The sequence below is a fragment of the Bos indicus genome, chromosome 26, assembly GCF_029378745.1.
Source record: "Bos indicus isolate NIAB-ARS_2022 breed Sahiwal x Tharparkar chromosome 26, NIAB-ARS_B.indTharparkar_mat_pri_1.0, whole genome shotgun sequence".
Classification (NCBI taxonomy): domain Eukaryota; kingdom Metazoa; phylum Chordata; class Mammalia; order Artiodactyla; family Bovidae; genus Bos; species Bos indicus.
This window is the reverse complement of record NC_091785.1, coordinates 11,051,125-11,078,379: the sequence shown is the minus strand read 5'-3', so window position 1 is coordinate 11,078,379 and position 27,255 is coordinate 11,051,125. Positions and strand designations below refer to the sequence as shown.

Here is a 27,255-nt window from a genome sequence, read left to right as displayed (position 1 = left end):
TCTCTGGCTCCACTTTTCATCCTTTTCCATCCAGCCTTGTAAAGTGGGAAGATTATGGAATGGACTATATTAACAGGTTCCTTGATCCTCCAGCTACTGGCTGGGTTTTGTCAACAGGGAATGCTTTGCAGAAGACTGAAGGGAGGGAGATGGTGATGGCACAGGGTTTATTTCTCTCCCTGCTGAGAGGCTAAGGGCTGTGTCATTCTGAAGAAGGATTCTGTTCCTTTCACGGGGGCTTCTATGAGACGCTTTCCTTCCATTTTCCAGTAACCATCTCATCTCTTTGGGCCTAGGGATGGCTAACAACTGTGCCATCTTGTGATTCCCCTATCCAACCACAGTTAAATTGCCCCTTTGTAAATCAGCTCTCTCAAACATCCCATTTTAAGTGTCCTAGTTAGAATCCAAACTGATGCAAGGTGTGATCTCTGTTTTTAAAAAGCTGACATAGAGCACTTGGGGGCATATACCTCAGGAACAGGAAAGCTGAAGACTGTATAAAAAGAGATCATCTGTAGGAGTAAGGTTGATGGTTACAAACTAAGGTGTTTTAAGTTGCATATTCCTGGCCACCTGCATCTTATTCTCCATTCTTATTTTCCTCTTTAGCTGTAGAGATGTCTGTAAAGCATGCTGCATGGCGATCAAGATGCGCTCTGAAGTTTTGCAATCTCGGTGTCAGAAGTAATTATAGCAAAGTAATTCTCACACTGGTTTTCAGAGCAATTTACAGAGCTTGTGACACGCATGGACATTGAATCATAGAGCATTTTATAGACAACTCTTTATTTGGAACAGATTCACGAGGTCATTAGATAGGACCTCTCTAGAAACAGAAACACAAAATAGAAGCTGAGACAGACTTGAGTCAGAATGTTTTATGGACTTATCTTCTGCTCAAGATAACATAAAGCTATAATAATACAGTTCCTTCCCTGCTTTCTCAGTCCTCTAATGTTGAGACCTTTCTCATTAACTACTGAACTCTTACAAGTCTGAGCAGAACAGATGTTTGAGGACTTGCAACTTCTGAGACGTCAATAGCCAAACACCACAAGTCATGACCTGGTCACTCTTCCACTCCCTTGAGGCATCTGCCTTCTTCTGTTGTACCCAACAGATTGACGGTGATAATATACAAAAGTTTTATCTCTCCCTCCCTCTCTCTCTCTCCATATATATATATATATATTTTTTTTTTTTCTTCGAAATTTGAGGCAAGGACACAGCCTTTAATTCTCTGCTCTAACAGCTGAGTTCTGACTCACATAGGAAAGGGTTGGAGGAGGAGGTGGAGAGTAAGAGATTCTAGAAAGTCACTTGCACAAATAAGGAAAAAGCCATCAGATCATCTCTTAAAGCTAATGCTGCATCTGCTAGTTCTGTCTATAGTTGCTTTCTTAACTATATTCAGATCTGTGCTTTCTATAAAATGCAAATAAATTCTGTAATACTTGAAAAGACAAATTTCATGAGTGTAATTGTGAGATTGGCTTGTCTGGAACTGACTGGCACTTAGAATTGACACTGATTTCCATATTCCCAGGGTTTACAGTTAACCAGGATCTTGTGGAAGAATTCAGGACTGCTGACCACTGTAGCCTTTATTCAGGTCTCAGTCTGCTCCATTTCACTCCTTTTCTCCTGAAGATCCCAGGGATTTAGCCTGGTTCTTCTCTGGTTTGAAAGATTCTTTCTCTATAATAAAATGAATGGTACAGACAAAAAATGTAATTGCCTACTGTCCCTCTACTTTAATATTGCCTTTTTTCATTTGTCTGAAATGTCATTTTCATTTCATTTGTCAAATGATTCATTTGAACCATGAATCATTTTAAAAATGATAATGTTACAGAACTCCAACAGAAACTTGTGGATTATACTGTGACAGGTGGTATTGAAGAAGCTGCAGACAAATTGTTAAAGATATCAGCACAATTTCATTGCTTAAAAATATCATGTGTTTTATAGAACAACTGCAAACTCAATAATAACCAATATTAGAATAAGAACGTTTCCAAATTCGTAAAAGCCAAAGTTCTCAGAAGGATTTATGTGACCATATATACATAAGGCTACCCTGTTCATCACCAACTCCCAGAGCTTGCTCAATTCATGTCCATCAAGTCAGTGATGCCATCCTCTGTCATCCGTGTCTCCTCCTGCCTTCAATCTTTCCCAGCATCAGGGTCTTTTCCAATGAATCAGTTCTTCGCAGAGATGGGAATCAGTCTTCAAGAGATGGGACCACCAGACCACCTTACCTGCTTCCTGAGAAATCTTTATGAACGTCAAGAAGCAACAGTTAGAACTGGACATGGAACAACAGACTGTTTCCGAATTGGGAAAGGAGTACATCAAGGCTGTATATTCCTATCTCTTGAAGATGGGAATACAATCTTCCCTCATAGCTCAGTTGGTAAAGAATCTGCCTGCAATGCAGGAGACCCTGGAGAAGGGATAGGCTACTCACTTCAGTATTCTTGGGCTTCCCTTGTGGCTCAGCTGGTAAAGAATCTGCCTGCAATGTGGGAGACCTGGGTTCGATCCCTGGGTGGGGAAGATCCCCTGGAGAAGGGAAAGGCTACCCACTCCAGTAATCTGGCCTGGAGAATTCCATGGACTGTATAGTCCATGTAGTCACAAAGAGTCAGACACGACTGAGTGACTTTCACTTCACTTCACATACATAAATGATGGGCTCCCCCATCCTTACCCCCATCCCTGCCATCCTCTGAATCTCTAGCTGGTATGCTCTGCTGCTCTGATATTGACAGGGCAAGCTCCCTATTTCCTTCAGCTTGACTCAACCATCCCCTTCTATGTGATAAAGTGAAAAATGGCCTGCTTAAGAGTTAAACTATTAAGAGGAAATGGAATAGGGAGACCAGAAATAAACCCACACACCTATGGCCAATTTATTTATGACAAAGAAAGCAGGAACATACAATGGATAAAAGACAGTTTCTTCAACATGTGGTGCTGAGAAAACTGAACAGTTACAGGCAAAACAATGAGATTAGGACATTTCCTTCATATCATATACAAAAATAAACCCAAAGTGGTTTAAAGACCTAAATGTAAGACCTGAAACCATAAACCCCTAGAAGAGAACATAGGCAGAAGATTCTTTGACATAAAATCACAGCAATATATATAATATATATAACATTATAATTATATTTTATATATGTGATCTTTCTCCTGAAGCAAAGGAAACAAAAACTTAAAAATGGGACCTGATTAAACTTAAAAGCTTTTGCATAGCAAAGGACATCACTGATAAAAGGACAATCTATGGAACAGGTGGCAATAGTTACAAACGATATGGTCAACAAAGTTATGTTGCTTTTTCCTGAATACCTTCCAATGGCTTCTCTTCTTGGTAAGAAGTAATAGAGTCATTCCAGTTGGTCCCCAAGGCCCCCAGTTACCTCTAGGACATCATGATCTACTGCTCTCCACCTCCCACTTTCTGTTCCAGCGACACTGACCAAATTCCGCTTATTAAACACCACTAAGAATATTCCTGCCGCAGGACCTTTGCACTTGCTATCCTCTCATCTCAGAATGCTCCTTCCCAGTATCCACATGGTTCGAAATCACCTTCTTTTTGTTTGTGCTCGAAGTGCCATCAGAGGGTCCTTTCCTGATTACTTTAGACATAACATAGCACCCACCTTCATTATCTCTTTATTGTTCATCATGGCATTTTCACTACTTCATTTTTATATTTATTCATGATGTCTCTTCCCATTAGAATGTAAGCAGGAGATGACGGTTCTTGTTTGGCTGCTATACCCCTAGTATCTTCAAAAGTTAAAGTGTTAGTCACTCAGTCGTGTCCGATTCTTTGTGACCTCTGGACTGTAGCCCACCAGGCTCCTCTGTCCATGGAATTCTCCAGGCAAGAATACTGGAGGGGGTTGCCATTTCCTTCTCCAGGGGATCTTCCCAAGCCAGGGATCGAACACTGTTCTCCCGCATTGCAGGCAAACTCTTTATCCACTAGGCATTTTAGTAATAAAAATAAAATGTACAGCAAGATTGCCCTGCCTCAGGCACGCCGCTGAGGGATTCATAAGTAGCATGTAATTACATCTACAGAGCCCACGTTCTCTGTGGCAGGGGCGGAGCTTAGTGGCTCTGCAGGAGCTCCTGCGGTGGAGCCCACGCAGCCTACTAGACCCGGCCGGCGCGGCCAGTGGGTGGAGCTGGTGATCCGCTCCGCCCGGGAGCCGGCTGCGGGACGCCGCAGCTCTCGAGCGCGCCCATGGCGCATGCTCCGCGGGAGCCGAGAGCCCGCTCGGAAGCGAAGGAGTCTCCGCTGCACTTCCCGGCGGCAGGCTGATCTGATTGGGAGCGCTAGAGCCTGAGCCCGGCGCGGGCGCGGGCCCCGGGTCCAGCAAGGCTCCGCCCCCTCCAGGTTCCCTGCGGCCGCCCCAGCCTCTCGAGCAGGCACTGCGGCTCTCGACAGCGGCCCGGGAGGACGGCTGCAGGTGAGTGCCGGCCCTGCTGCACTGCTAGGGTTCCGCAGCATCGGCCTTCCTCCGCGGGCTCCGAGGGCCTCGCACCCTGCCGGGTGCTCAGTCTCACCGCCTGTGAACCTCTGCAGGACCCCTCTGCGCTGGTTTGCGGAGCACCCGAGGACCGGCAACTTTAGCCCGTCCTTCTCTGCGCTGCAGCGACACCCGGGATTTCTGATTCCCAGTTCCCCTACTTCCTCCTCGTCCTTCACTCGCATTAGCTCCGCCAGGCAGCCCCCAGACCTCGCTTACTTTTTAGCCAAAGGCATGGTCAAGGAACGGCTTGATACCTGTCCTGGTGAATATCCCGGAGATACTATTTAACCACTGGACATTTTGCTTCCAGTAATAAACCTGGGTCAGCCTCAGTTTCCTGGAAAAAGGATTTAACGGTACTGCAGAGTTGTTGGAGGCGTAATGAACATAGTAGGACCGAAGCGCTGCCTGCGAAATCTGGAGCATAGCAAGAGCTTAAATGGGAGTCAAAATTACTAGTGGTGTTCTTATTGTTAGCTGAATAACAAGCTGCTTTGGAGCTTATCTTTTCTTCAGCTACTGAACTCTGGACTGCCCCAATCCTGTTTTTCAGAATCTGTTCTGTGTCCACCCTTTGCTGGGTCCTGGGAGTTCAGAGTTGACCCAGAGACTGGCTCTGCCCTCAGGCTGGTGTAAAATGAAGACAGACAAGTACTTAGTTGGGCTGTTAACAGTACCAAAAGAATTGAGATAAAGTTGCAGAGCCCACTGAATCCATCTTGGAGGAGGCTTTTTCTCCTTGAACTTCTTAGTCATCATCCTATGACAGTTACTTGACTGATAGGTTGAGAAACTGTCCAGTGTTTTGTTGGAGGGAAAAATCAGTTGGATGATTTTTCTAGTTGAGTAGCTTCAGATGTTATCCTTCTGGAGCTTTCTTTGTAGACAGCTGCCAAGGCAATGGCAACCCGCTTCAGTACTCTTGTCTGGAAAATCCCATGTACAGAGGAGCCTGGTAGGCTGCAGTCCATGGGGTCCCTGGAGGTCGGACACGACTGACTGACTTCACTTTCACTTTTCACTTTCCTGCATTGGAGAAAGAAATGGCAACCCACTCCAGTGTTCTTGTCTGGAGAATCCCAGGGACGGCGGGGCCTGGTGGGCTGCAGTCTATGGGATCGCACAGAGTCGGATACGACTGAAGCGACTTAGCAGCAGCAGCAGCCCCAGATCCAGGAGCATTGGCACTGAGTAGAAAAGCAGCTGCCACCGGAGGTGTTACTATTTGAAACTGTGGTTACAAACTTTTTCTTTTCTTTTTCAATCTACTTGGTATTCCCTAGTAATCATAGGCTTTCGGAAGGTTGTATTTATGATAAAGGTAGACCTGAACTGTACAGCCCTTCCTAACCACCATAAAGAAATGCAAACTTGTGACTTTGTCTGTACAGATTCAAGATAATATCTGTTCCTGTCTAGAAATTGCAGGTTCACCACTTCTGGGAGAAATCACTCCATCACCAGCAGGAGATGCATCAGCAGACGGGAGCTAGTTCACTTTTGCAATCATCTGAGAACCAATTTCTTAAGACTTGTGGAATTCTGGGTTTAAGCCCATCTTAAAAACAGCTCTGTTGAATTACTGACATATAGTACTAGCAGGACATGTTTAGAATGTACATTTTATGCATTTTGATATATTTATACATGTGAAACTATGATTATTCAATGTCATTAACCCATCCGTTACCCCCAAAAGATTCCTTGTGCATTGGGTACCCCTTTGCAATGCTTACTTCCTGCCCCTCATTTCCCCAGGCAGCCATTTATCTACTTTCTGTCAATAGAGATTAGGTTGCATTTTCTAGAGTTTTATAGAAATGAAATCATATCTATTTATTTGATGTGGCTTTGTAAAGAATCCACCTGCCAATGCAGGAGACACAAGAGATGCAGGTTCAATCCCTGGATCAGAAAGATCCCCTGAAGTAGGAAATGGCAAACCACTCCAGTATTCTTGCCTGGAAAATTCCATAGACAGAGAAGCCTGACGGGCTATAGTCCATGGGGCCGAAAAGAGTTGGACACGACTGAGCGACTGCACACATCATGTGCTTGGGACTGTGGACTTTCACTCACCAGGATTATTTTGAGATTCATCCATGTTATTTATGTGCATTCCTTTTTATTGCTGAATAGTATGTATATATCATAATACATTGATCCATTCACCCATTCAGGGCATTTGGGCTTTTCTCGTGTTTGGCTATTGCCCATAGAGCTGTTATGAACATCTTTATACAAGTCTTTGTATTGGGATACACTCATCCATATCTTTTAAAAAAATTAATTTATTTATTTTAGTTGGAGGATAATTGCTTTACAGTATTGTGACGACTTTTGCCATACATAGACAGGAATCAGCCACAGGTACACATGTGTCCCCCCATCATGAATCCCCCTCCCACATTCCTCCCTACCCCATCCCTCTGGGTTGTCCCAGAGCACACTGGCTTTGAGTGCCCTGCTTCATGCATCAAACTTGCACTGGTCTTACATATGGTAATATACACGTTTCTATGTTATTCTCTCAAATCATCCCACTCTCTCCTTCTCCCACATAGTCCAAAAGTCTGTTCTTTACATCTGTGTGTCTTTCTGTCTTGCATATAGGGTCACTGTTAGCATCTTTCTAAATTCCATATTTATGCGTTAATATACAGTATTGGTGTTTCTCTTTCTGAGTCTGTATAATAGGCTCCAGTTTCATCCACCTCATTAGACTGACTCAAATGTGTTCCTTTTTATAGCTGAGTAATATTCCATTGTGTATATGTGCCACAACTTCTTGTCCATTCATCTGCCGTCATTCATATCTTTAAGGGACTATATTTATTTTAAAATATATGGGAGGCTGGGGCTGTAGTCCCACTTTTGCCTCTAACCATCAGCGTGTCCTTGAAAGAGTCACTTCATTTTGCCTTTAATATCCATCCCCAAGGTCTTTGCTGTGCTGTGATTTTGTGCCATCACTGTTAGAACTGATCCCTGGAGAGGGTCTCAGAAGCAGAGAGGGGCAATCTTCTTTCCTTCTATTTCTTCTGCATGCTCTCGTATTTTTTTCATTTCACTTTTTTCCCCTTGGGTGACAAATTCAAATCCTAACGTGTAACTTTGTGCAAGAAGGGAAGTGAATAACTAGCGAGAATAGGAGCTCATATCAGCTGAACTTCAGAACATTTGAATCACAGTTAGAGAGGAAAAGGTGGGAGGTTAACAGGCTCTGGAATTTTGGGGATCTTCCCTTTTCTTAACGTATAGTCCTCTCTTCCGCTCTTGCTCCAGGAACATTACGTTTAACTTTGTGGTGAGCAGGTGGGTGGGTGTTCTGGGCTCCATGTGTCACAAATTAACTGAGGGTGGTGGGTGGGAGGTTTCCTAGTTAAAAAGAATTCCTGAATTTTTTCTTTGAGGTGTGGCTTGAGTCATTTGTTCCCTATTTGGCCTTTGCCTAACTTTTAGCTGACGTAAACTGGTTCAGAACCTCCTATGGGAGCATTATTTACCAGTGTAATTTTGTGTAGTAAAATTGGTGTGGGCAAATAACAACAGACTGTTTTATACAGAATGAAAATGTGGCTCTGGGGTTTGCTGGTCTGTTTGGTCCTTGGGACCCTGCCTTCCCAGGCATCTGGATGGAAGCAGACACCTGTGGATCCTGAAACAAATATGAATGTGGTAAGTTTCTTAAAGGCGTCTGCTTCTTAAAACGCATCTGTGATCAATGTTATTTCTGAAATCCAGTTACACAGCTACATGAAGCTACAAACTCCATTCTCTTTATATCTCATTGTGTTTTTCATGTTCTCTGAATCTCCAGTTCAGTTAGCTGGACTTTACCCACTAGGTAATGTGTATTTTACAAACCTCTTTTTACTGATGAAATGATATACTTCTTAATAAGATAAGTGATATTTTTAGACATGCATTTCATTTTTAAATCTCACTGATTGTGTTTAAACAACAGTAAAAAAGTGTTAAAACTTCCGAAGAATGTTAATACTGAGTGTGTTGAACAAGGACAGATTACCGGTGTTCATAGTTCAGTACAAAAATCAAAGTATCTGAAAACAATTTTGTTAGAACAAATAAAAATATAATCCGTCAAGTAATGAAAACATTTGAAAGTTATTCGTCTTAAGCAAACAATTAAATCTGGAGACACTTTATTTAGGCATAAAATATCAGGAAAGTGTAGATTGCTACAGAAAACAGCAGGTTTAAAACAATGACACAACTGAAGAACCAGGTAGCTTTGGAGATTTTGATAAATTTATAGTCAAGAGAGTGCGACCTGTTACCAGGGTCTTAAGGTTGCATTTTATCTCTTGTTCCTGATTTCTTCTTTTTAAGGTTTTTTAAAATTAAAAGCATTTTTCTTTTTGAATTTTTTCTGTAAGAATGATAAACTTAAATCCTTTCAAGTGTTTGTGGTAGAGAGAATCACAAGCACTTATTCACATTGTCTTCTGGATAACTGAGTTAGCTGTATGCCACTGAGCTCCTAATTAACAGTTGCCCAATGGATTAAGTGGTACAAACTGCTATATGTAAAATAAAGAAGCTTCAAGGATATATTGTACAGCACAGGGAATATAGACAATATTTTATAATAACTATAAATGGAATTTAACCTTTAAAAATTATGAATCAGTGTGTTGTATACCTGAAACTTATATTAAACATCAACTATCAGTTCAGTTCAATCGCTCAGTGGTGTCTGACTCTTTGCAACCCCATGAACCACAGCACGCCAGGCCTCCCTGTCCACCACCAACTCCCTGTGTTTACTCAGACTCATGTCTATTGAGTCGGTGATGCCATCCAACTATCTCATCCTCTGTCATCCCCTTCTCCTCCCACCTTCAATCTTTCCCAGCATCAGGGGCTTTTCAAATGACTCAGTTCTTCCCATCAGGTGGTCAAAGTATTGGAGTTTGAGCTTCAGCATCAGTCCTTCCAATGAATATTCAGGACTGATTTCCTTTAGGATGGACTGGTTGGATCTCCTTGCAGTCCAATGGACTCTCAAGAGTCTTCTCCAACACCATAGTTCAAAAGTATCAATTCTTTGGCACTCAACTTTCTTTATAGTTCAACCCTCACATCCATACATGACTACTGGAAAAACCGTAGCTTTAACTAGCCGGACCTTTGTCGGCAAAGTAATGTCTCTGATTTTTAATATGCTGTCTAAGTTGCTCATAACTTTTCTTCCAAAGAGTGTCTTTTAATTTCATGGCAGCAGTCACCATCTGCAGTGATTTTAGAGCCCAGAAAAATAAAATCAGCCACTGTTTCCACTGTTTCCCCATCTATTTGCCATGAAGTGATCAGACCAGATGTCATGATCTTAGTTTTCTGAATGTTGAGCTTTAAGCCAACTTTTTCACTCTCCTATTTCACTTTCATCAAGAGTCTCTTTAGTTCTTCTTCGCTTTCTGCCATAAGGGTGGTGTCATCTGCATATCTGAGGTTATTGATATTTCTCCCGGCAGTCTTGATCCCAGCTTGTGCTTCATCCAGCCCAGTGTTTCTCGTGATGTACTCTGCATGTAAGTTAAATAAGCAAGGTGACAATATACAACCTTGATGTACTCCTTTCCCTACTTGGAACCAGTCTATTGTTCCATGTCCAGTTCTAACTGTTGCTTCTTGACCTGCATACAGATTTCTCAGGAGGCAGGTCAAGTGGTCAGAATTTTCCGCAGTTTATTGTGATCCACATAGTCAAAGGCTTTGGCATAGTCAATAAAGCAGAAGTAGATGCTTTTCTGGAACTCTTTTGCTTTTTCGATGATCCAGTGGATATTGGCAATTTGATCTCTGGTTCCTCTTCCTTTTCTAAACCCAGCTTGAACATCTGGGACTTCATGGTTCATATACTGCTGAAGCCTGGCTTGGAGAGTTTTGAGCATTACTTTGCTAGTGTGTGAGATGAGTGCAATTGTGCAGTAGTTTGAGCATTCCCTCAATAAAAAAAAAAAAAAGAAAGAAAACCTAATTGCCCGATGGATCTTTCCTTATGTGAATTTGATCATTATTCCTTTTCATCTTTCCCCCTGGTTTTATTGAAATGTAATGGACATATAGCATTGAATTAGTTTAAGATGTACAAGATAGTGATTTGCTCTGGGTCTATATCATTTTATCTTGTTCAACTCTACCTTGACATTCTAGTGTAGATTTATTGGTCCACTGATTAAAAACAGATTAATATTTTTTATCCTTCATTTCCCAGGATGGGGTCTCTTGAAACAAGGAAAATTGTAGATTACAGAATTAACTGGCATATTTAGAAAAGAAAGAAAGAAGTGGTTATTTGTGCCTGGGAGCCAGGATGGAACCAAAGAAGCCCAAAGCTATGGTAAAATAAGGCACAGTTGGTGCAGAACATGTTAGAATGGTGAATCCAAGGTTTAAGTAAGCATCTGTGAGTAGAATGTAGGGGTGAAACAAGGGGAGGATTTACTCTTGTGATGGAGATTGGCTACTAGATAGAGCAGACTAAAATTTCAGTAATGGTTTCTTAAATAAAACTTGGTCATTGACATTTTGTCTTTTCCTTTGCTCCACAGAGTGAAATTATCTCTCACTGGGGATTCCCTAGTGAGGAACACCTGGTTGTGACAGCAGATGGGTATATTCTTTGCCTTAACCGAATTCCCCATGGGAGGAAAAACCGTTCCGACAAAGGTATGGGTATCTTCAGTGCTGAGACAGGAAAGTTCTGAAAATCTAATTGCATTGCTGGAATTTGGCTGGTTTTTATACCAGTCACAAGTTCAGATTTAACATGAAAACATTGAAATGGGATTGTCTTTTAGATCAAAGTACTCAACATATTACATTTATGCCAGATATATAGAAACACTTCTTTTAAAGAAGCAAGGACAAGAATCATCTAATTTCATTTTCACTTAAAGATTCAAAGGTCACGTTTGTTTGAGAATATGCTAAAATATCTCATTGTTATAAGGAAGCATTTTATTTAATAAAGTGATTTGAACATTAAGTAGATAGCTCTTGCTATTTGAAGATTACTTAAATTTTTGAGTAGGTAAAGTCATATAGTTCAAAAATTGAAGAGAATGAAAAGCTACACAGTAAAATACCTCCCTCCTATTTCATTCTTTACCTCCCCAGTTTTTTTATGTATCCTTCCAAATTTTCTTTATTTTAAATTTATCTCTAAAAAAGCCTCTTTAGAAACAAACATAAATTATTATTTTCCCTGCTTGCCTTTTAATTCAGAATGTGGCATATAACGCACATTTTTGTTTCTTGCATTTTTTTGTTTAATGTTTTGAGTATTTTTCATACAGTACGAAGAGTACTTGATCATTCATCCCTACCAATACATAGTATTCCACTGTATAACTGTCATGATTTATTTAGCAAGTGTTCTCTTAGTGGCATTTGGGCTATTTCTACTCTTCCTTTAACAAGTACTGCTGCTGTAAATAACCTTGTTTGTGTGCAAGTTTATTTATAAGATACACTTTCAGAAATAGAATTTTTGGGTCAGAGGATATGTGGATTTGTGATTTTGATGTGTATATGTTAGTCACTCAGTCATGTCCGACTCTTTGCGACCCCATGGACTATAGCCCTCAGGGCTCCTCTGTCCATGGAATTCTCCAGGCAAGAATACTGGAGTGGGTTGCCATTCCCTTCTCCAGGGGATCTTCCCAACCCAGGGATCAAATCCAAGTCTCCTTGCATTGACAGGCAGACTCTACCATCAGAACCACCAGGGAAGACCCAGATATTGTTAAATTACTTTCCATGTGGTCTTGTTCTGGTAACTACACTTATTGGGAATACTTGAGCTTTGGCTTAAAATATATGCATATTTAAGTATTTAAGCTTTGGCTTAAAATATATGCATATTTTTTCTGTCTCATAACTCAAGCAAAACTGTGGTTTCCAGTGCAGATTGAAGAATTTCTAGATAGACTTCTTGAAATCACTGAACAGACATCAGAATAAGGATCTGATCCTTAGTCAATTGTCTCTCTAGATACAGATTTTTTTTCTTTTTTAACACTTTTTGTTTTTAGAAACTTTCCTTAGGCTACTAAGGTGAGATTAAGGTAAATGGATAACTGTCTTCTTCAAAATTTTATGTGAGTAGAAAATATTTATTCAAAATGAATTTAAAAGCCCTCTGTGTTAATTGAGCTTTATATCATTGTCTATTTTTCTCTTAATAAAATCTGACTTATCTATGTTTTTCTCCTGTAAATTCTAGCCATAATGAGTCTTTTGATGATGTTACCTGGTGAAGACAGCCAGTGCTCTTTTTGAAATTTAATTTCTGACTCTTGAGAGTTTTATGATTTATAGATCCTGCTAAATGTATGTTACAAAATCGGAAATGAGTTACAACAAGGGCTTCTGTTTTTCTTCTGCTCAAGACATGCAAAACATTTCAGAGTGAACATATGATCTTGATTTCCTTCCTCTGTTTTACTTTTAAAGTGAACTTTGTATACAGATTTCAGAGTCAATATAAAGAAAGATATGTATTGATACTGTTTCTCTTAAAAGTGGCTAGTTGACTAATATAATTACTAATGTGAGCCATTGTTAAAAGATACAGGAAACCTCAGTGAAAACAAGCTTAAAGAATGTGCCTCCTTCCTCCAGGCTTTTCTCTCCTATAGCAATCAAAGCAAATAGTGCCAGGTGGCTTCCTGTGGTATTTATCTCAGCCACCGCAGGTGAAATTGCTGTACCCTAGGAAGCGAGCATCCTTCTTGACTTGCTCTCAGGTGATAGAAGAAGAGACGGGGGAATTCTGTCTGCCCATAAGCACTTCTGTGCTTTCACCTCTGTAGGTCTTGGGTTCTTCATTTTTAAAAATAGTCGATTGCCTCAGATGATCTCAAAGTTCCCCATTAGTCTTTATTGCTCCCTAGTTATATGGGTTAGATTTCTTCTTTTTTTTTTTGGCAGGGGTATGTGGATTGGGGCAGTGACTATCTTTGGTCTTCAGAATGGGGAACAGATCGAAGGCACTCATCGTCTGGTCATAGCATCAAGTCCCCGCCCTTTTCCTCTGCTCTGCAGAGGCCTCCCTGTAGATCAGTGATGTGTGTGTAACACCTTCTATGAGCTAAGCTCAGAGACAAGTCTGGAAGCGATCTATGAAGGTGGTCAGTTATCTAAAGGAGTTTGTGACTGTCCTCAGAGCTGCATAGGTCCTTCTCTGATGGTTTGCGTCTCCTTGGTCCACGGCCGAGCATGGTGCTGAGGTTCTGCCCTGTCCTTCACTCCCATCCTGGAGCAGTGTTGTCAGTGGTGCTAGTTTGGCTTATTTAAGCCAGATAGACAGAAAGAATACATAAAATCCTTCACACCCAGCTTGGAAGCTGGCTCATCCATGCCGCTTCGTCTCCCGACTTCCTCTTCTGTTAATAACACCCTCATTGTCCTAATGACCACGACCAGAAACTGCACAGTCACTCCTGACTCCCATCCTCCAGGAGCTGACAAGTCCTCTCTAGGCTCCCATGTTACATGGCTTCCGTTTAGCCTTTTCCTGTCTGCCAGGCCACCACCCTACCTTATGCTCTTGTGACTGCTTACCTGGCCATCTGAAATAAACTCAGAATCTGAGAGAGAGAAATAATTTCAAAACAAGAATAGGGCTGTTCATTCTGCTTATCTTTTAAGAGATTAATGCTCTTAATGCATAAGAAAATAATGCCATATATCTGTACTATTTATAAGTCATTACATGATCCTTTAAAACATAATTCATTTATCAAGAATGAAGTGAAGCTGCTCTTCCTACTCTTCTTTTTTTTTAAAATAATTTTTTTTTAATTTATTTTTGACCGTCCAGGCTCTTTGTTGCTGTGTGGGCTTTTCTCTAGTTGTGATGAGCAGGGGCTACTCTCTCATTGTGGTTCGCAGGCTTCTCTTTGCAGTGGCTTGTGGGCTCCCCTCATAGCTCAGTTGGTAAAGAATCCACCTGCAATGCAGGAGACCCTGGAGAAGGGATAGGCTACCTACTCCAGTATTCTTGGGCTTCCCTTGTGCCTCAGCTGGTAAAGAATCTGCCTGTAATGTGGAAGACGTGGGTACGATCCCTGGGTGGGGAAGATCCCTTGGAGAAAAGAAAGGCTACCCACTCCAGTATTCTGGCCTGGAGAATTCCATGAACTTGTATAGTTCATGGTGTCACAAAGAATCAGACATGACTGAGTGACCTTCACTTTCAGTTTCACTTTTTTTCTGAGCACAGGCTCAGGGGGGCAGGCTTCAGTATTTGTGGTGAGTGGGCTCAGTAGTGGCTATGGTTTTTCCTGTGGTCATGTATGGATGTGAGAGTTGGACTATGAAGAAAGCTAAGTGCCAAAGAATTGATGCTTTTGAACTATGGTGTTCGAGAAGACTCCTGAGAGTCCCTTGGACCGCAAGGAGATCCAACCAGTCCATTCTAAAGGAGATCAGCCCTGGGTGTTCTTTGGAAGGAATGATGCTGAAGCTGAAATTTGGCCACCTCATGCGAAGAGTTGACTCATTGGAAAAGACTCTGATGCTGGGAGGGATTGGGGGCAGGAGGAGACGGGGACGACAGAGGATGAGATGGCTGGATGGCATCACTGACTCGATGGACGTGAGTTTGAGTGAACTCCGGGAGTTGGTGATGGACAGGGAGGCCTGGCATGTTGCGATTCATGGGGTCACAAAGAGTTGGACACGACTGAGCCACTGAACTGAACTGAACTGGGCTCAGTAGTTGGGGCTCGAGGCCTCTAGAGCAGAGGCTCAGTAGTGGTGTCACACAGGCTTAGTTGCTCTGCCTGCTGAATGTGGGATATTCCCCGATCAGAGATTAAACCTGTTGCATTGACATGCAGATTCTCTACCACTGAGCCACCAGGGAAGCCCCTGCCCTTCTTAGTGTAGTTCATTTCTTTCTCAGTTTTTGTGTTAAGGGTAACAACCTTACCCCTGGGTTCAGGGATGCTAACAACCCTTCTATAGGTGGTTGCAAAGTTGGAGTTTCTGTGAGGGGACTAGGGTTGTGCTGTGCTGTGCTTAGTTCCTCAGTTGTGTCTGACTCTTTGCACCCTCATGGACTGTGGCCTGCCAGGCTCCTCTGTCCATGGGGATTCTCCAGGCAAGAATTCTGGAGTGGGTTGCCATGTCCTCCTCCAGGGGATTTTCCCAACTCAGGGATTGAACCCAGGTCTCCAGCATTGCAAGCAAATTGTTTACTCTCTGAGCCCCCAGGGAAGCCCAAGAATACTGGAGTGGGTAGCCTGTCCCTTCTCCATCTTGCCAATGTCACCTCCATTACTTTATAGATACCACATTCCTTGTGGAACCTTAGTTAAAGCTGCATGGTGAGCATCTTTCAATCCTGTCTCAGTGGCCCCCTCCGATTTTATGTAGAGCCTCACTTGGGGATAATCAAAAGATTTTTATCACAGGCCTTGGCTGCATGACTCCTCTACCATGTCAACTGCTTTCCTTTCTACCAACCTCCTTGTTCTCATCCATCTCATGTAGTTCTGCAGGATTAAGTTTCTTAGAGCCCAAGTATAATTATATGATACTGCCATTCAACAATCTTCATGCATCTAATGAATAAAGATAACACCATTCCTTAATGTTGTGTCCTGGCTGATGTCTGTACTATTCACCGTCATTTTGTAGAGCAGTGGAGTTTTGAAGTTCACTTTGGGTGTGTGCAGAGAACTTCGTGAATCCCCAAGTTAGTGATTACAGTCATAGGATAGGATGTCTATGGTGTCGTCTTCTGTAGAATGGGATAGACTATCTCTTTCATCTGGTTTATGAGGAGTGCTTGAGAACCATTGATCTTTACCCATTGTCTAAGAAACATTTCTCATTGGCACAGATTTAAATTGGCACCATAGCCAAATTGCAAATGGTATCATTTAAGTTGTATCAGTTTATAAGTATTAAAGAGTCACTCTTTCACACTCTCAAATCCAAATAATTTATTCCCCTTTTGCTAATTTCTCTCTGGGCCTCAGCTGGTGACTCAACCCATTGGAACGGTGATCACTGTGCCTACCATCTTCATTTCTACACATCCGTAAAAACGCTTTTTTCCCCACCCTTGCCACCCCACCCGGCTTAATTGGCCACTCTGCCTGGTTGCTTGAGCAGGAAGGAGACCACTTCCTCTGAACTCCCAAAGGTCTTGCTGATACACCTCTTGAGGTCCTTGCCTTACTCTGCGGTGGGGTTGACTTAGGTGTGTACTTCTCTCTACCCCGCCCCCAGTCCCTCCCGCAGCCACTTTTTGAAGGAGGAGGCTGCGTCTTTATCACCTTTCTATTCTTCACAGCAAGGAGCATGGCCGTATTGTCTGCATGGCTGGCCTCGTTCAGAGGTGTACCTGGCAGTCATCAGAACTAGGATTCTGAGGGCGATGAAGGCAGCAGATCCTCTCTCAAGTAAAATAGAATAGACACTTGTGCACAGGTTTTATATTCAGATGCAGAGAGTTTATGAACCCAGTGGAGAATCCCCTGATTTAGACAATCATTTACAATCTGTCTAGTCAGACCTCTAATTCAGTTCAGTTCAGTCGTTCAGTCATGTCTGACTCTTTGCGACCCCATGAATCGCAGCACGCCAGGCCTCCCTGTCCATCACCAACTCCCGGAGTTTACTCAGACTCACGTCCATCGAGTCGGTGATGCCATCCAGCCATCTCATCCTCTGTCATCCCCTTCTGCTCCTGCCCCCAAATCTCCCAGCATCAGAGTCTTTTCCAATGAGTCAACTCTTTGCATGAGGTGGCCAAAGTATTGGAGTTTCAGCTTTAGCATCAGTCCTTCCAATGAACACCCAGGACTGATCTCCTTTAGGATGGACTGGTTGGATCTCCTTGCAGTCCAAGGGACTCTCAAGAGTCTTCTCCAACACCACAGTTCAAAAGTATCAATTCTTCGGCACTCAGCTTTCTTCACAGTCCAACTCTCACATCCATACATGACCACTGGAAAAACCATAGCCTTGACTAGACAGACCTTTGATAGCAAAGTAATGTCTCTGCTTTTGAATATGCTGTCTAGGTTGGTCATAACTTTCCTTCTAAGGAGTAAGGTGGCTTGAAATGTGTATTTAGAAAGCTCTTGGTGACCAGTAGAGCATGTGTGGGCGGTTTCTCTGTGTTACACAACCTTCTCTCTCAAGTGTTGAGCTCCCCCTCCTTTACACTAATTTTGTAAGGGAATTGAAATTCAAAAATTCATCCTTTATAGGGAAGTGGTCATATTTTCATCTCCTGAGCCTTATTTCAGAAAGTCATGGGATGCTGGCACTGGAAGGATCTCAGAGTCCTGCCTGAACCGAGGATTTGGAGAGCTTGCATTTTTAACATAACTCCCTAGTGGATTCCAAGGTAAAATCCTAGGGTTTGGGAACTCGGGTTCTAGAACAGTGCACCCTCATTTTACTGGGCAGAACAGTTAGGTTCAATGAGGGAAAGGAATTTGCTTTACATCAAAGTCTAGTGGTCCAGCCAGTCTGATTCCAGTTCAGTATTCTTTGAGCCGGAGTGTGTGACCTTATGTGTTTAATAAGTAATGAGCAAGTTGGATCTATGGGAGTCAAAATATTTATTTTATTTGGCTACGACACAGAAATAAAGGCCTTGTCCCAAATAGGTAAAATAGCAACAATATCAGTGAGGCAGACTTCTTGCTTAACTGCGAAATAAACTGTAAACTAAAGCAGCCATCAGATAAAGTACCAACAGTGAAAATTCATATCTGAAAAGCGGTGGTTCTACTGGCTTGATGAGTGAAGTGCATTCTGGAGTGTAATTGTCTTAGTGAAGAAACAGGCTTTCTGAACTTTGCCTTGGTAAAACTCCTCAGGGGTTGCCCATTGTACTTTTTGAGTTATAATTGAAAATACACAACCTGACTTGTGAGTTAGGTTTTGCAGGAAAAGTCCATCAGCCTGTGTTTTTTTTTTTTTTTTTTTTAATTAATTTTGGTTATATGTTTTAGGATTCCATCCAATTTCTGAATTTTCTGTTCTTATATGTGATTCCTAAGGAAACCATTTCCAAAATGCAGTGCCCTGCCAAGCTAAACAGAGGCCTTGATCAACTAGGATGCAATTCCTCCCCCCGGGGTGGCATTGGGAAGACGTAGGGCCATTAGGCAGTGCCTGGACGTGTTGACTCTGGCTCTCTGAGCTCATGCCCTGGGACCTTGATGACGCACTGGGTGTGGGGCTGTGTTCAGACCCTCTGCCTAACTGAGTGCCGCGGGGCAGTGTCAGCTGCACAGCAGTTTTCTTTTGTATTTGCAGATTGGGGCCAGGAGCAGAGAGTCAGAGTGAAAGAGGAGATGCTTGGCTCAGCACCCCTTCTTCCCCTGGACTCCCTGTCTTCCTCCTGTCTAACCTCAGTGTTGTATCAGGGAGGAATTCCCCAGCCACTCACACCCAGTCAGGCCTCTGGCTACACATTCTCATAGCTCTCTGTGTGTTTCCCTCACAGCAGTTAAGACAGTTAAGACAATAAATAATAGTGTATTATGGGGGTGCGGAGAAGGCAGTGGCACCCTACTCCAGTACTCTTGCCTGGAAAGTCCCATGAGCGGAGGAGCCTGGTAGGCTGCAGTCCATGGGGTCACTAAGAGTCAGACACGACTGAGCGACTTCACTTTCACTTTTCACTTTCCTGCATTGGAGAAGGAAATGGCAACCCACTCCAGTGTTCTTGCCTGGAGAATCCCAGGGACAGGGGAGCCTGGTGGGCTGCCGTCTATGGGGTCGCACAGAGTCGGACACGACTGAAGTGACTTAGCTTAGCTTAGCTTATGTGGGTGATGATGCTTGTAATCTCTGGCTTCCCCACTAAACTGTGAGCTGTCGGAGGGCCCAGACCTTTTCTGATTACTTGATAATCTGTCCGGTCCAGGGCTTTAGTCTGCCTGTTAGTGCAGTCCTGGTCCTCCTGGGGCCTGGGTTGACCGAAGCATCTACACTTTATGATGACCACAGCGGGGTAGGATCCTCCTGAGCTCAGAGGCACGGCACCTCTGTTTAAAGGTAGGCTGTGGTAACAGAGAAGGGCATGGAAAGCAGAAAGGCAGTTTGGCATGGAGATAATGGGCACTTTAATGTCACGTGATCACACGGTTCCCAGCTCCACCATATACTAATTGTATCTGCATCCTGGGGCAAATTATTTCTTTTTTTCTATGCCTCAGAGACCCCATCTATAATGCGGGAAGAGTAACATAAATGGTCTAGCACCATCGTGGGTACATAGTAAGCTCTAATGAAGGCTGTGCCCTGGAAAGTGCACATGGTGTAACTGTGTGTGTGTGAATTTGTTGTTCTTGCTCTGTTGCTAAATTGTGTCTGACTCTTTGCCACCTCATGGACTGTAGCATGCCAGGCTTCCCTATCCTCCACTATCTTCTGGAGTTTGCTCAAATTCATGTTCATTGAGTTGGTGATGCTGTCTAACCATCTCATCCTCTGTCACCCTTTTCTCCTCCTGCCTTCAGTCATTCCCACCATCAGGGTCTTTTCCAACGAGTTGGCTCTTCGCTTCAGGTGGCCAAAGTATTGGAGCTCCAGCTATAGTCCTTCCAGTTAATATTCAGGGTTGATTTCATTTAGGATTGACCAGCTTGATCTCCTTGCAGTCCAAAAGAATATCAAAGTCTTCTCCAGCACCACAATTCAAAAGCATCATTTCTTCAGAGCTCAGCCTTCTTTATGTTCCAGCTGTCACATCCATATGTGACTACTGGAAAATCCGTAGCTTTGAGTATGCACTGTTTTGTTTTTCTTTCCTTTCCTTTCTTCATTCCTTCACTATTGCATTTATTTATCAAATTTCCCTGCCGTGAGCACCACATGGCAGACTCAGCATCAGGTGCCACAGATGCTGCAGTGGATGAGACAGAATGGTTTCTGCCTTCTTGTTGCTTAGCAATCATCGTGACCATGGCTACTGCTGGGGAGAGAGGCGCCCTGAGGACGGGGTATTTTTCTTCCCTGCTCTGTGATCCCAGCACTGTTGTGTTCCTTCCTGCTGAGGGTCATGACCTTTCTAGCAGGGTGACTGTGAAATGTGAGTGCAGTGACTTCCCTAGTGGCTCAGACTTTAAAGAATCTGCCTGTAATGTAGGAGACCTGGGTTCAGTCTCTGGGTTGGGAAGATCCCCTGGAGGAGGGAATGGGAACCCACTCCAGTATTCTTGCCTGGAAAACCCCATGGACAGAGGAGCTTGGCAGGCTACAGTCCATGGGTTTGCAGAGAGCCCTGATCTGGGATTTCCAGCTGCGTAACTCTGCACAGATAACTTAGCTACACTGTATCTCAGAGTTCTTATCTGAAAAATGAGGGTAAAAGCTAGTACCCAACTATTTCCTTAAATTCCTATTGCTGCTGTAACAAACCACCACAAACTTAGTGGCTTAAAACAGCACAGATTTTTTTATCTTACTGTTCTGCAGGTCGCAAGTCCTAAGATCAAGGTAGGGCTGCCTGCTGGAGGCACTTGGGAAAGATCCCTTTTCTTGCCTTTTCCAGCATCTGGAAGCTACCCCCCTTATTGGGGCTACTGGATAACCCAGGATGATACCCCATCTTAAGATTCTTAATCACATCTGCAAAGTTCCTTTTGCCACATGAGGTAACATGTTCACAGGTTCCAGGAATTGGGAATGGGTTTCCCCAGTGGCTCAGTGGTGAAGAATCCACCTGCCAATTCAGGAGATGTGGGTTTGATCCCTGGGTTGGGAAGATCCCCTGGAGAAGGAAATGGCAACCCACTCCAATATTTTTGCCTAGAAAATCCCATGGACAGAGGAGCCTGGCCAACTATGGTCCATGGGATCTCAAAAGAGTCAGACACAACTTAGTGACTAGACAACACAACATCTTTGATGGCCACCGTGTAGTCTGCTGCCCCAGCTCAGCAAGATGCATGGTTTCTTATCTGAGATGGTGCATGTAGCATGGTGCCTGACCCAGTCAACACTTAGTGCGCTCCTGAAAGGTTGTTGTTGAATCACGGGACTGCACCGGGATTCTTGGCCCCCGGAGGAGAAGAATTCAATCCGGGGCCAGAGACGAGGCTTGATCACTCAGAGCTTTTGTGTAATAAAGTTTTATTAAAGTATAAAGGAGATAGAGAAAGCTTCTGACATAGGCATCAGAAGGGGACAGAAAGAGTACCCCCCTGCTAGTCTTCAGCTGGATGTTATATAGTCACTAGCAGTCTGTTAATGAAAGAAAGGAATGTCTTAAAATTCAGAATGGCACCAGGCCCCTCACGCATAAGATGCATTTTGGGATAATCTTGGCGCCAAATGGTTTATCCTGGGCCATAAAATGATTAACTTGAATCTTGAAGAAGGGCAGACCACCATACAAATAGTTTCATTTACATAGATTAGGGGAACAATATCTGAGTATAACTTACTGGTTTGTCAAGTAGGTTCTGGGCCAAGAGGCGGAACCTACTTGGAGACAGAGTTTGGGGTAAAGGCATAGTACATTAGCATAGCTTAAGACGAACATTTCCATAAGAAAAAGGCATTGGTTATCTCTAGGCTCAAGAATAGCTAACTTCAGGGGAAATCGGGTGTCATTATGGCAACACAGTATTTTAAGAGAAACCTCCCTTTAAATTTGTATAGAGAAGGAAAAAATATTGCTAGTTTGTTTCCTCCTGCCCCTTAAAAGAGATAAAAATGTCTGACACTTGCAGGCTATTTCCTCCATTTGGAGACCCCTGGCCTTCCTGCCTGTTACCCTCTCATTTTCATCGACTCCAGTCCCCAGGTCCTGGTCTACAAAGACTGTGAAAAGTTTGTCCTTTCTTCCTCCTTGAGAATTCCAGACCCCTCTCTCCTTGGGGACCCCTAGATTTCCTATCAACCTGCCTAGGAAATGACTCTCTCACTCCTACTGTAACTGAGATGACGTTACCGTGGCCAAAGAATGCCTGTTCATGTTGTCTTTCTTCACAGAGCTGTTCTAATAATAATTAATTACAGTAGTACATTTATTAGTATTATTATTATGAGTCACTATTATTTATCAACCACTGTGTCATCCCCCACTTTAGATAAGAACATCTATATTCCAGAGAGATTGAGTAAATCCTATAGGGCTTCATACCCAGTAAGAACCACAGTCTGTTTCATGCCAATGTCCTGATCTTTGTGATCTGCTCCTCCACCTCCTCCTTTCAGTTCTTCATTGGACCTCAGCTGAGTTCTCACAGCATTTTCCAGTGTGGTGGAGGCACACTGCCCTGGTAGAGAAGGCCAGTGCCTTGGGAGGTGGGAGGAACTTCTGTAGGCACCCAGTCATCTTCGTCTTGTGAGGCTGTGGGCTCAGCAGATTCATTTTTGAAGCCTGAGTAATCCCTTCTGGGCTCCCACCCACGTTTGGCCCTATCAGGGCCATCACGGGACTGCATCTCTTTGCTGGCTCTGTGCTGACTACGTAGGTAACCGATAAAGTCACTCACCCTCTCTGGGCTAAAGGTGCCCGGAGGCCTTTTCCTCAGCCTGCAGCCCTCATACGGCCAGTTTGGACAAACTCACAGTAGGGCTCTTCAGGAAAGACAGCCCTTGTCCCGCTGTGTTGGTCTGTTGCTCAGACAGACCAGGCTGCAGGTGCTGGCATGCGTGGATAGGCTGGTCCTTGGGAGAATCGCCTGTGTACAGAGGGGTGCACAGTAATAGCTAGCTGTTACTTCAGTTAGCTTCTCTCAGCAGGATGAAGAGAAATCCGATTAAAGTAATTCACTGGAAGATGAGAATGACAGTAGGCTTAACCCTCCTGGAGAGAAACTTCTTTTTCCAGCAAATCCTTGACTGGTGGCGGGTTGGAGGAGATGACATCGTGCCTTCCTTCCTCCGCCTGCCCCATCTCATGGGAGCCAGGTAGGAGCAGGTAGGAGAAGCTGGCAGACAGGTGGGTAGGCCTGTCACAGTGCCCTTGTCTGTTCTGCTGCCGTTTTGCATTCGCTAAATGTCAGAGGGAAGGGACAGGCAGTTCAGCACGTATTTTCCACCCCAGGCCTGGGTTTGTTAGTATTTTCTCTTTGTTGGTGGCCCACCATGTCTCCTGGAGTCACAGGCATGGGAAGCCCAGTGGGGTATATTCTCTGTGGCTTCTTCCTCGGAGGCCCCTTTCGTTCTGGGAGGAAGGGGAGCTGGCCCCACGTGCAAGGATATGCGCCCCTGAAGGAAGTCCTTCATATCGCCTCTGTGCCCAGATCAGATAAGGCACCACACCCTGCCAGTGGTTCCCCAAACCCCTGTGATTCAGCGCTTTTACAGTGCCCTCTGGGGTCCCGTCTGGCTGAGGCCCCGGATACAATGTCAGGTCTCTGCAGATCCACGCGGCTGAGCCCTTTGTGGGGAGTCTGTCTGTCACTTGAGATTTGTCTCAACTCTTCCTCGCCTGGTGGAGTGAAATTTATCTTTCCTCTGAGTTTTACTGTGTGGTAGTCTAGCCCCTTCCACACTGGGCTGGAGGGTAATCGTGTCTGTCTCCTTGACTAGAATGAAGCTCCATGGAGAAGGGAGCACTGCTTACCCACTTTCTTATCCCTGAAGCTAGCTCAGTGACTGCCACAGAGTACGTACCAGGACAGAAAATGTAATGTGTGTTTTGAATCACTTGATGTTTTTTTGTTGTTGTTGTTGTTTTTTTTTTTTTACTTCCAGTGCTTTGCTTATTATCCAGTGAAACTCTCAGTGAACATTCCTCAAATGATTGAAAAGGACATAGCTGAGAGGCTTGAGGTTGCTGTCAGGCGGAGCCGTTTCTCAACCATGTGCTTCTCCATGCCAGCCCCTTTCCTCCCCTGTTGGCATTTCCCAGGAGAAAGCTGTGGGGTCTGCCCTCCCCTTTGCAGTTCTTGGCCCAGATCCTCCAGATTTGGAAACACCTGACTTTGAAAGATCAGATTCACTCCTTTCTTCCTGTCTGGTTTCACCTTTGTATCTGTGGTTCATTAGGCTTTTGGATCCAGCTTGAAGTGAGGGATGGGGGAACCCTAAAAAACAGAAAGAGAATTAGAAAAAAACCTGACTTTGATCCACTCCCATCCCCTGTGACAGGTATCTTAACAAGTCACTGAGTTTTCTCTACCACATCCTCCCCTGCTTAAAACAAGATATTCCCATTTGAATGCAGAGTTCCAAAGAATAGCAAGGAGAGATAAGAAAGGCTTCCTCAGCGATCAATGCAAAGAAACAGAGGAAAACAACAGAATGGGAAAGACTAGAGATCTCTTCAAGAAAATTAGAGATACCAAGGGAACATTTCATGCAAAGATGGGCTCAATAAAGGACTCGAAATGGTATGGACATAACAGAAGCAGAAGATATTAAGAAGAGTTGGCAAGAATACACAGAATTGTACAAAAAAGATCTTCACGACCCAGATAATCACGATGGTGTGATCACTCACCTAGAGCCAGACATCCTGGAATGTGAAGTCAAGTGAGCCTTAGGAAGCATCATTATGAACAAAGCTAGTGGAGGTGATGGAATTTCAGTGGAGCTCTTTCAAATCCTGAAAGATGATGCTGTGAAAGTGCTGCACTCAATATGCCAGCACATTTGGAAAACTCAGCAGTGGCCACAGGACTGGAAAAGGTCAGTTTTCATTCCAATCCCAAAGAAAGGAAATGCCAAAGAATGCTCAAACTACCGCACAATTGCACTCATCTCACACGCGAGTAAAGTAATGCTCAAAATTCTCCAGGCCAGGCTTCAGCAATACGTGAACCGTGAACTTCCAGATGTTCAAGCTGGTTTTAGAAAAGGCAGAGAGCAAATTGCCAACATGTGCTGGATCATCGAAAAAGCAAGAGAGTTCCAGAAAAACATCTATTTCTGCTTTATTGACTATGGCAAAGCCTTTGACTGTGTGGATCACAATAAACTGTGGAAAATTCTGAAAGAGATGGGAATACCAGACAACCTGACCTGCCTCTTGAGAAACCTATATGCAGGTCAGGAAGCAACAGTTAGAACTGGACATGGAACAACAGACTGGTTCCAAATAGGAAAAGGAGTATGTCAAGGCTGTATATTGTCACCCTGCTTATTTAACTTATATGCAGAGTACATCTGGAGAAGGCAATGGCACCCCACTCCAGTACTCTTGCCTGGAAAATCCCATGGATGGAGGAGCCTGGTGGGCTGCAGTCCATGGGGTCGCTAGCAGTCGGACACAACTGAGCGACTTCACTTTCACTTTTCACTTTCCTGCATTGGAGAAGGAAATGGCAACCCACTCCAGTGTTCTTGCCTGGAGAATCCCAGGGACAGGGGAGCCTGGTGGGCTGCCGTCTATGGGGTCGCACAGAGTCGGACACGACTGAAGCGACTTAGTAGCAGCAGCAAAGTACATCGTGAGAAACGCTGGGCTGGAAAAAACACAAGCTGAAATCAAGATTGCTGGGAGATATATCAATAACCTCAGATATGCAGATGACACCATCCTTATGGCAGAAAGTTAAAAGAAACTAAAAAGCCTCCTGATGAAAGTGAAAGAGGAGAGTGAAAAAGTTGGCTTAAAGCTCAGTATTCAGAAACCAAAGATCATGGCATCTGGCCTGATCACTTCATGGAAAATAGATGGGGAAACAGTGGAAACAGTGTCAGGCTCCAAAATCACTGCAGATGGTGATTGCAGCCATGAAATTAAAAGATGCTTACTCCTTGGAAGGAAAGTTATGACCAACCTAGACAGCATATTAAAAAGCAGAGATATTACTTTGCCAATAAAGGTCCATATAGTCAAGGCTATGGTTTTTCCAGTGGTCATGTATGGATGTGAGAGTTGGACTGTGAAGAAAGCTGAGCGCCGAAGAATTGATGCTTTTGAACTGTGGTGTTGGAGAAGACTCTTGAGAGTCCCTTGGACTGCAAGGAGATCCAACCAGTCAGTCCATCCTAAAGGAGACCAGTCCTGGGTGTTCATTGGAAGGACTGATGCTGAGGCTGAAAATCCAATACTTTGGCCACCTGTTGACTCATTGGAAAAGACTCTGATGCTGGGAAGGATTGGGGGCAGGAGCAGAAGGGGACGACAGAGGATGAGATGGCTGGATGGCATCACCGACTCGATGGACATGAGTTTGGGTGAACTCCAGGAGATGGTGATGGACAGGGAGGCCTGGCGTGCTGCGATTCATGGGGTCACAAAGAGTCAGACATGACAGCGACTAAACTGAAGTGAACTGCAATCCAGGTACCTGGGTTGTTTCATTTTGAAACAATTTTCTTTGTTTCTTTTTCTGTTACACACAGACTCCTTTTAACCATGGATTGCAATAGAGGTTGTTTTAGGCAAGGCCAAGTCCATGGAAATTGAAAATGTGGGGTAAATACAAGTTTTGGGAAACCCTTCCATACATTACAGAGCAAGGGGTCTGGGAACGTTGTAAGCCTCATACAGGGGTAAATGGCAGCTTCGGGGTTCAGTAGAAGTATTTGCAGATGTTGTTGAAAGCCCCTTAGCTGCCATAATTGGCCCCTCTGCTCACCGTGTGTGGTGGGCACATGCCTGAGTTGGCAGCCTGCACTTTTCTGGGCTTCACGGTCACCTCTTGCAAAAGCATCTGTGGCTCCTAATTGCTTGTGGGAATCCAGAACTTATTTACTGGTGGCGTTTAAAGAGTTT

At 43.8% G+C, this 27,255-nt stretch overlaps 1 protein-coding gene across 2 annotated transcripts in view; it reads left to right on the top strand.

Moving 5' to 3' along the window:
* The window catches only part of LIPA (lipase A, lysosomal acid type), a 128,628-nt gene that overhangs the window by 81,754 nt on the left and 19,619 nt on the right, over positions 1-27,255 (top strand). Inside the window, exons 1-3 of one of the 2 annotated variants that reach the window (XM_019988659.2) lie at positions 4,318-4,502; positions 8,132-8,243; positions 11,144-11,261. In XM_019988659.2, the coding sequence (XP_019844218.2) occupies positions 8,133-8,243; positions 11,144-11,261 (229 nt within the window). In that variant the 5' untranslated portion in view covers positions 4,318-4,502; position 8,132. Of the gene's footprint in view, positions 1-4,317; positions 4,503-8,131; positions 8,244-11,143; positions 11,262-27,255 lie in introns of those variants that run through there. The other variant, XM_019988660.2, reaches the window with a different exon arrangement.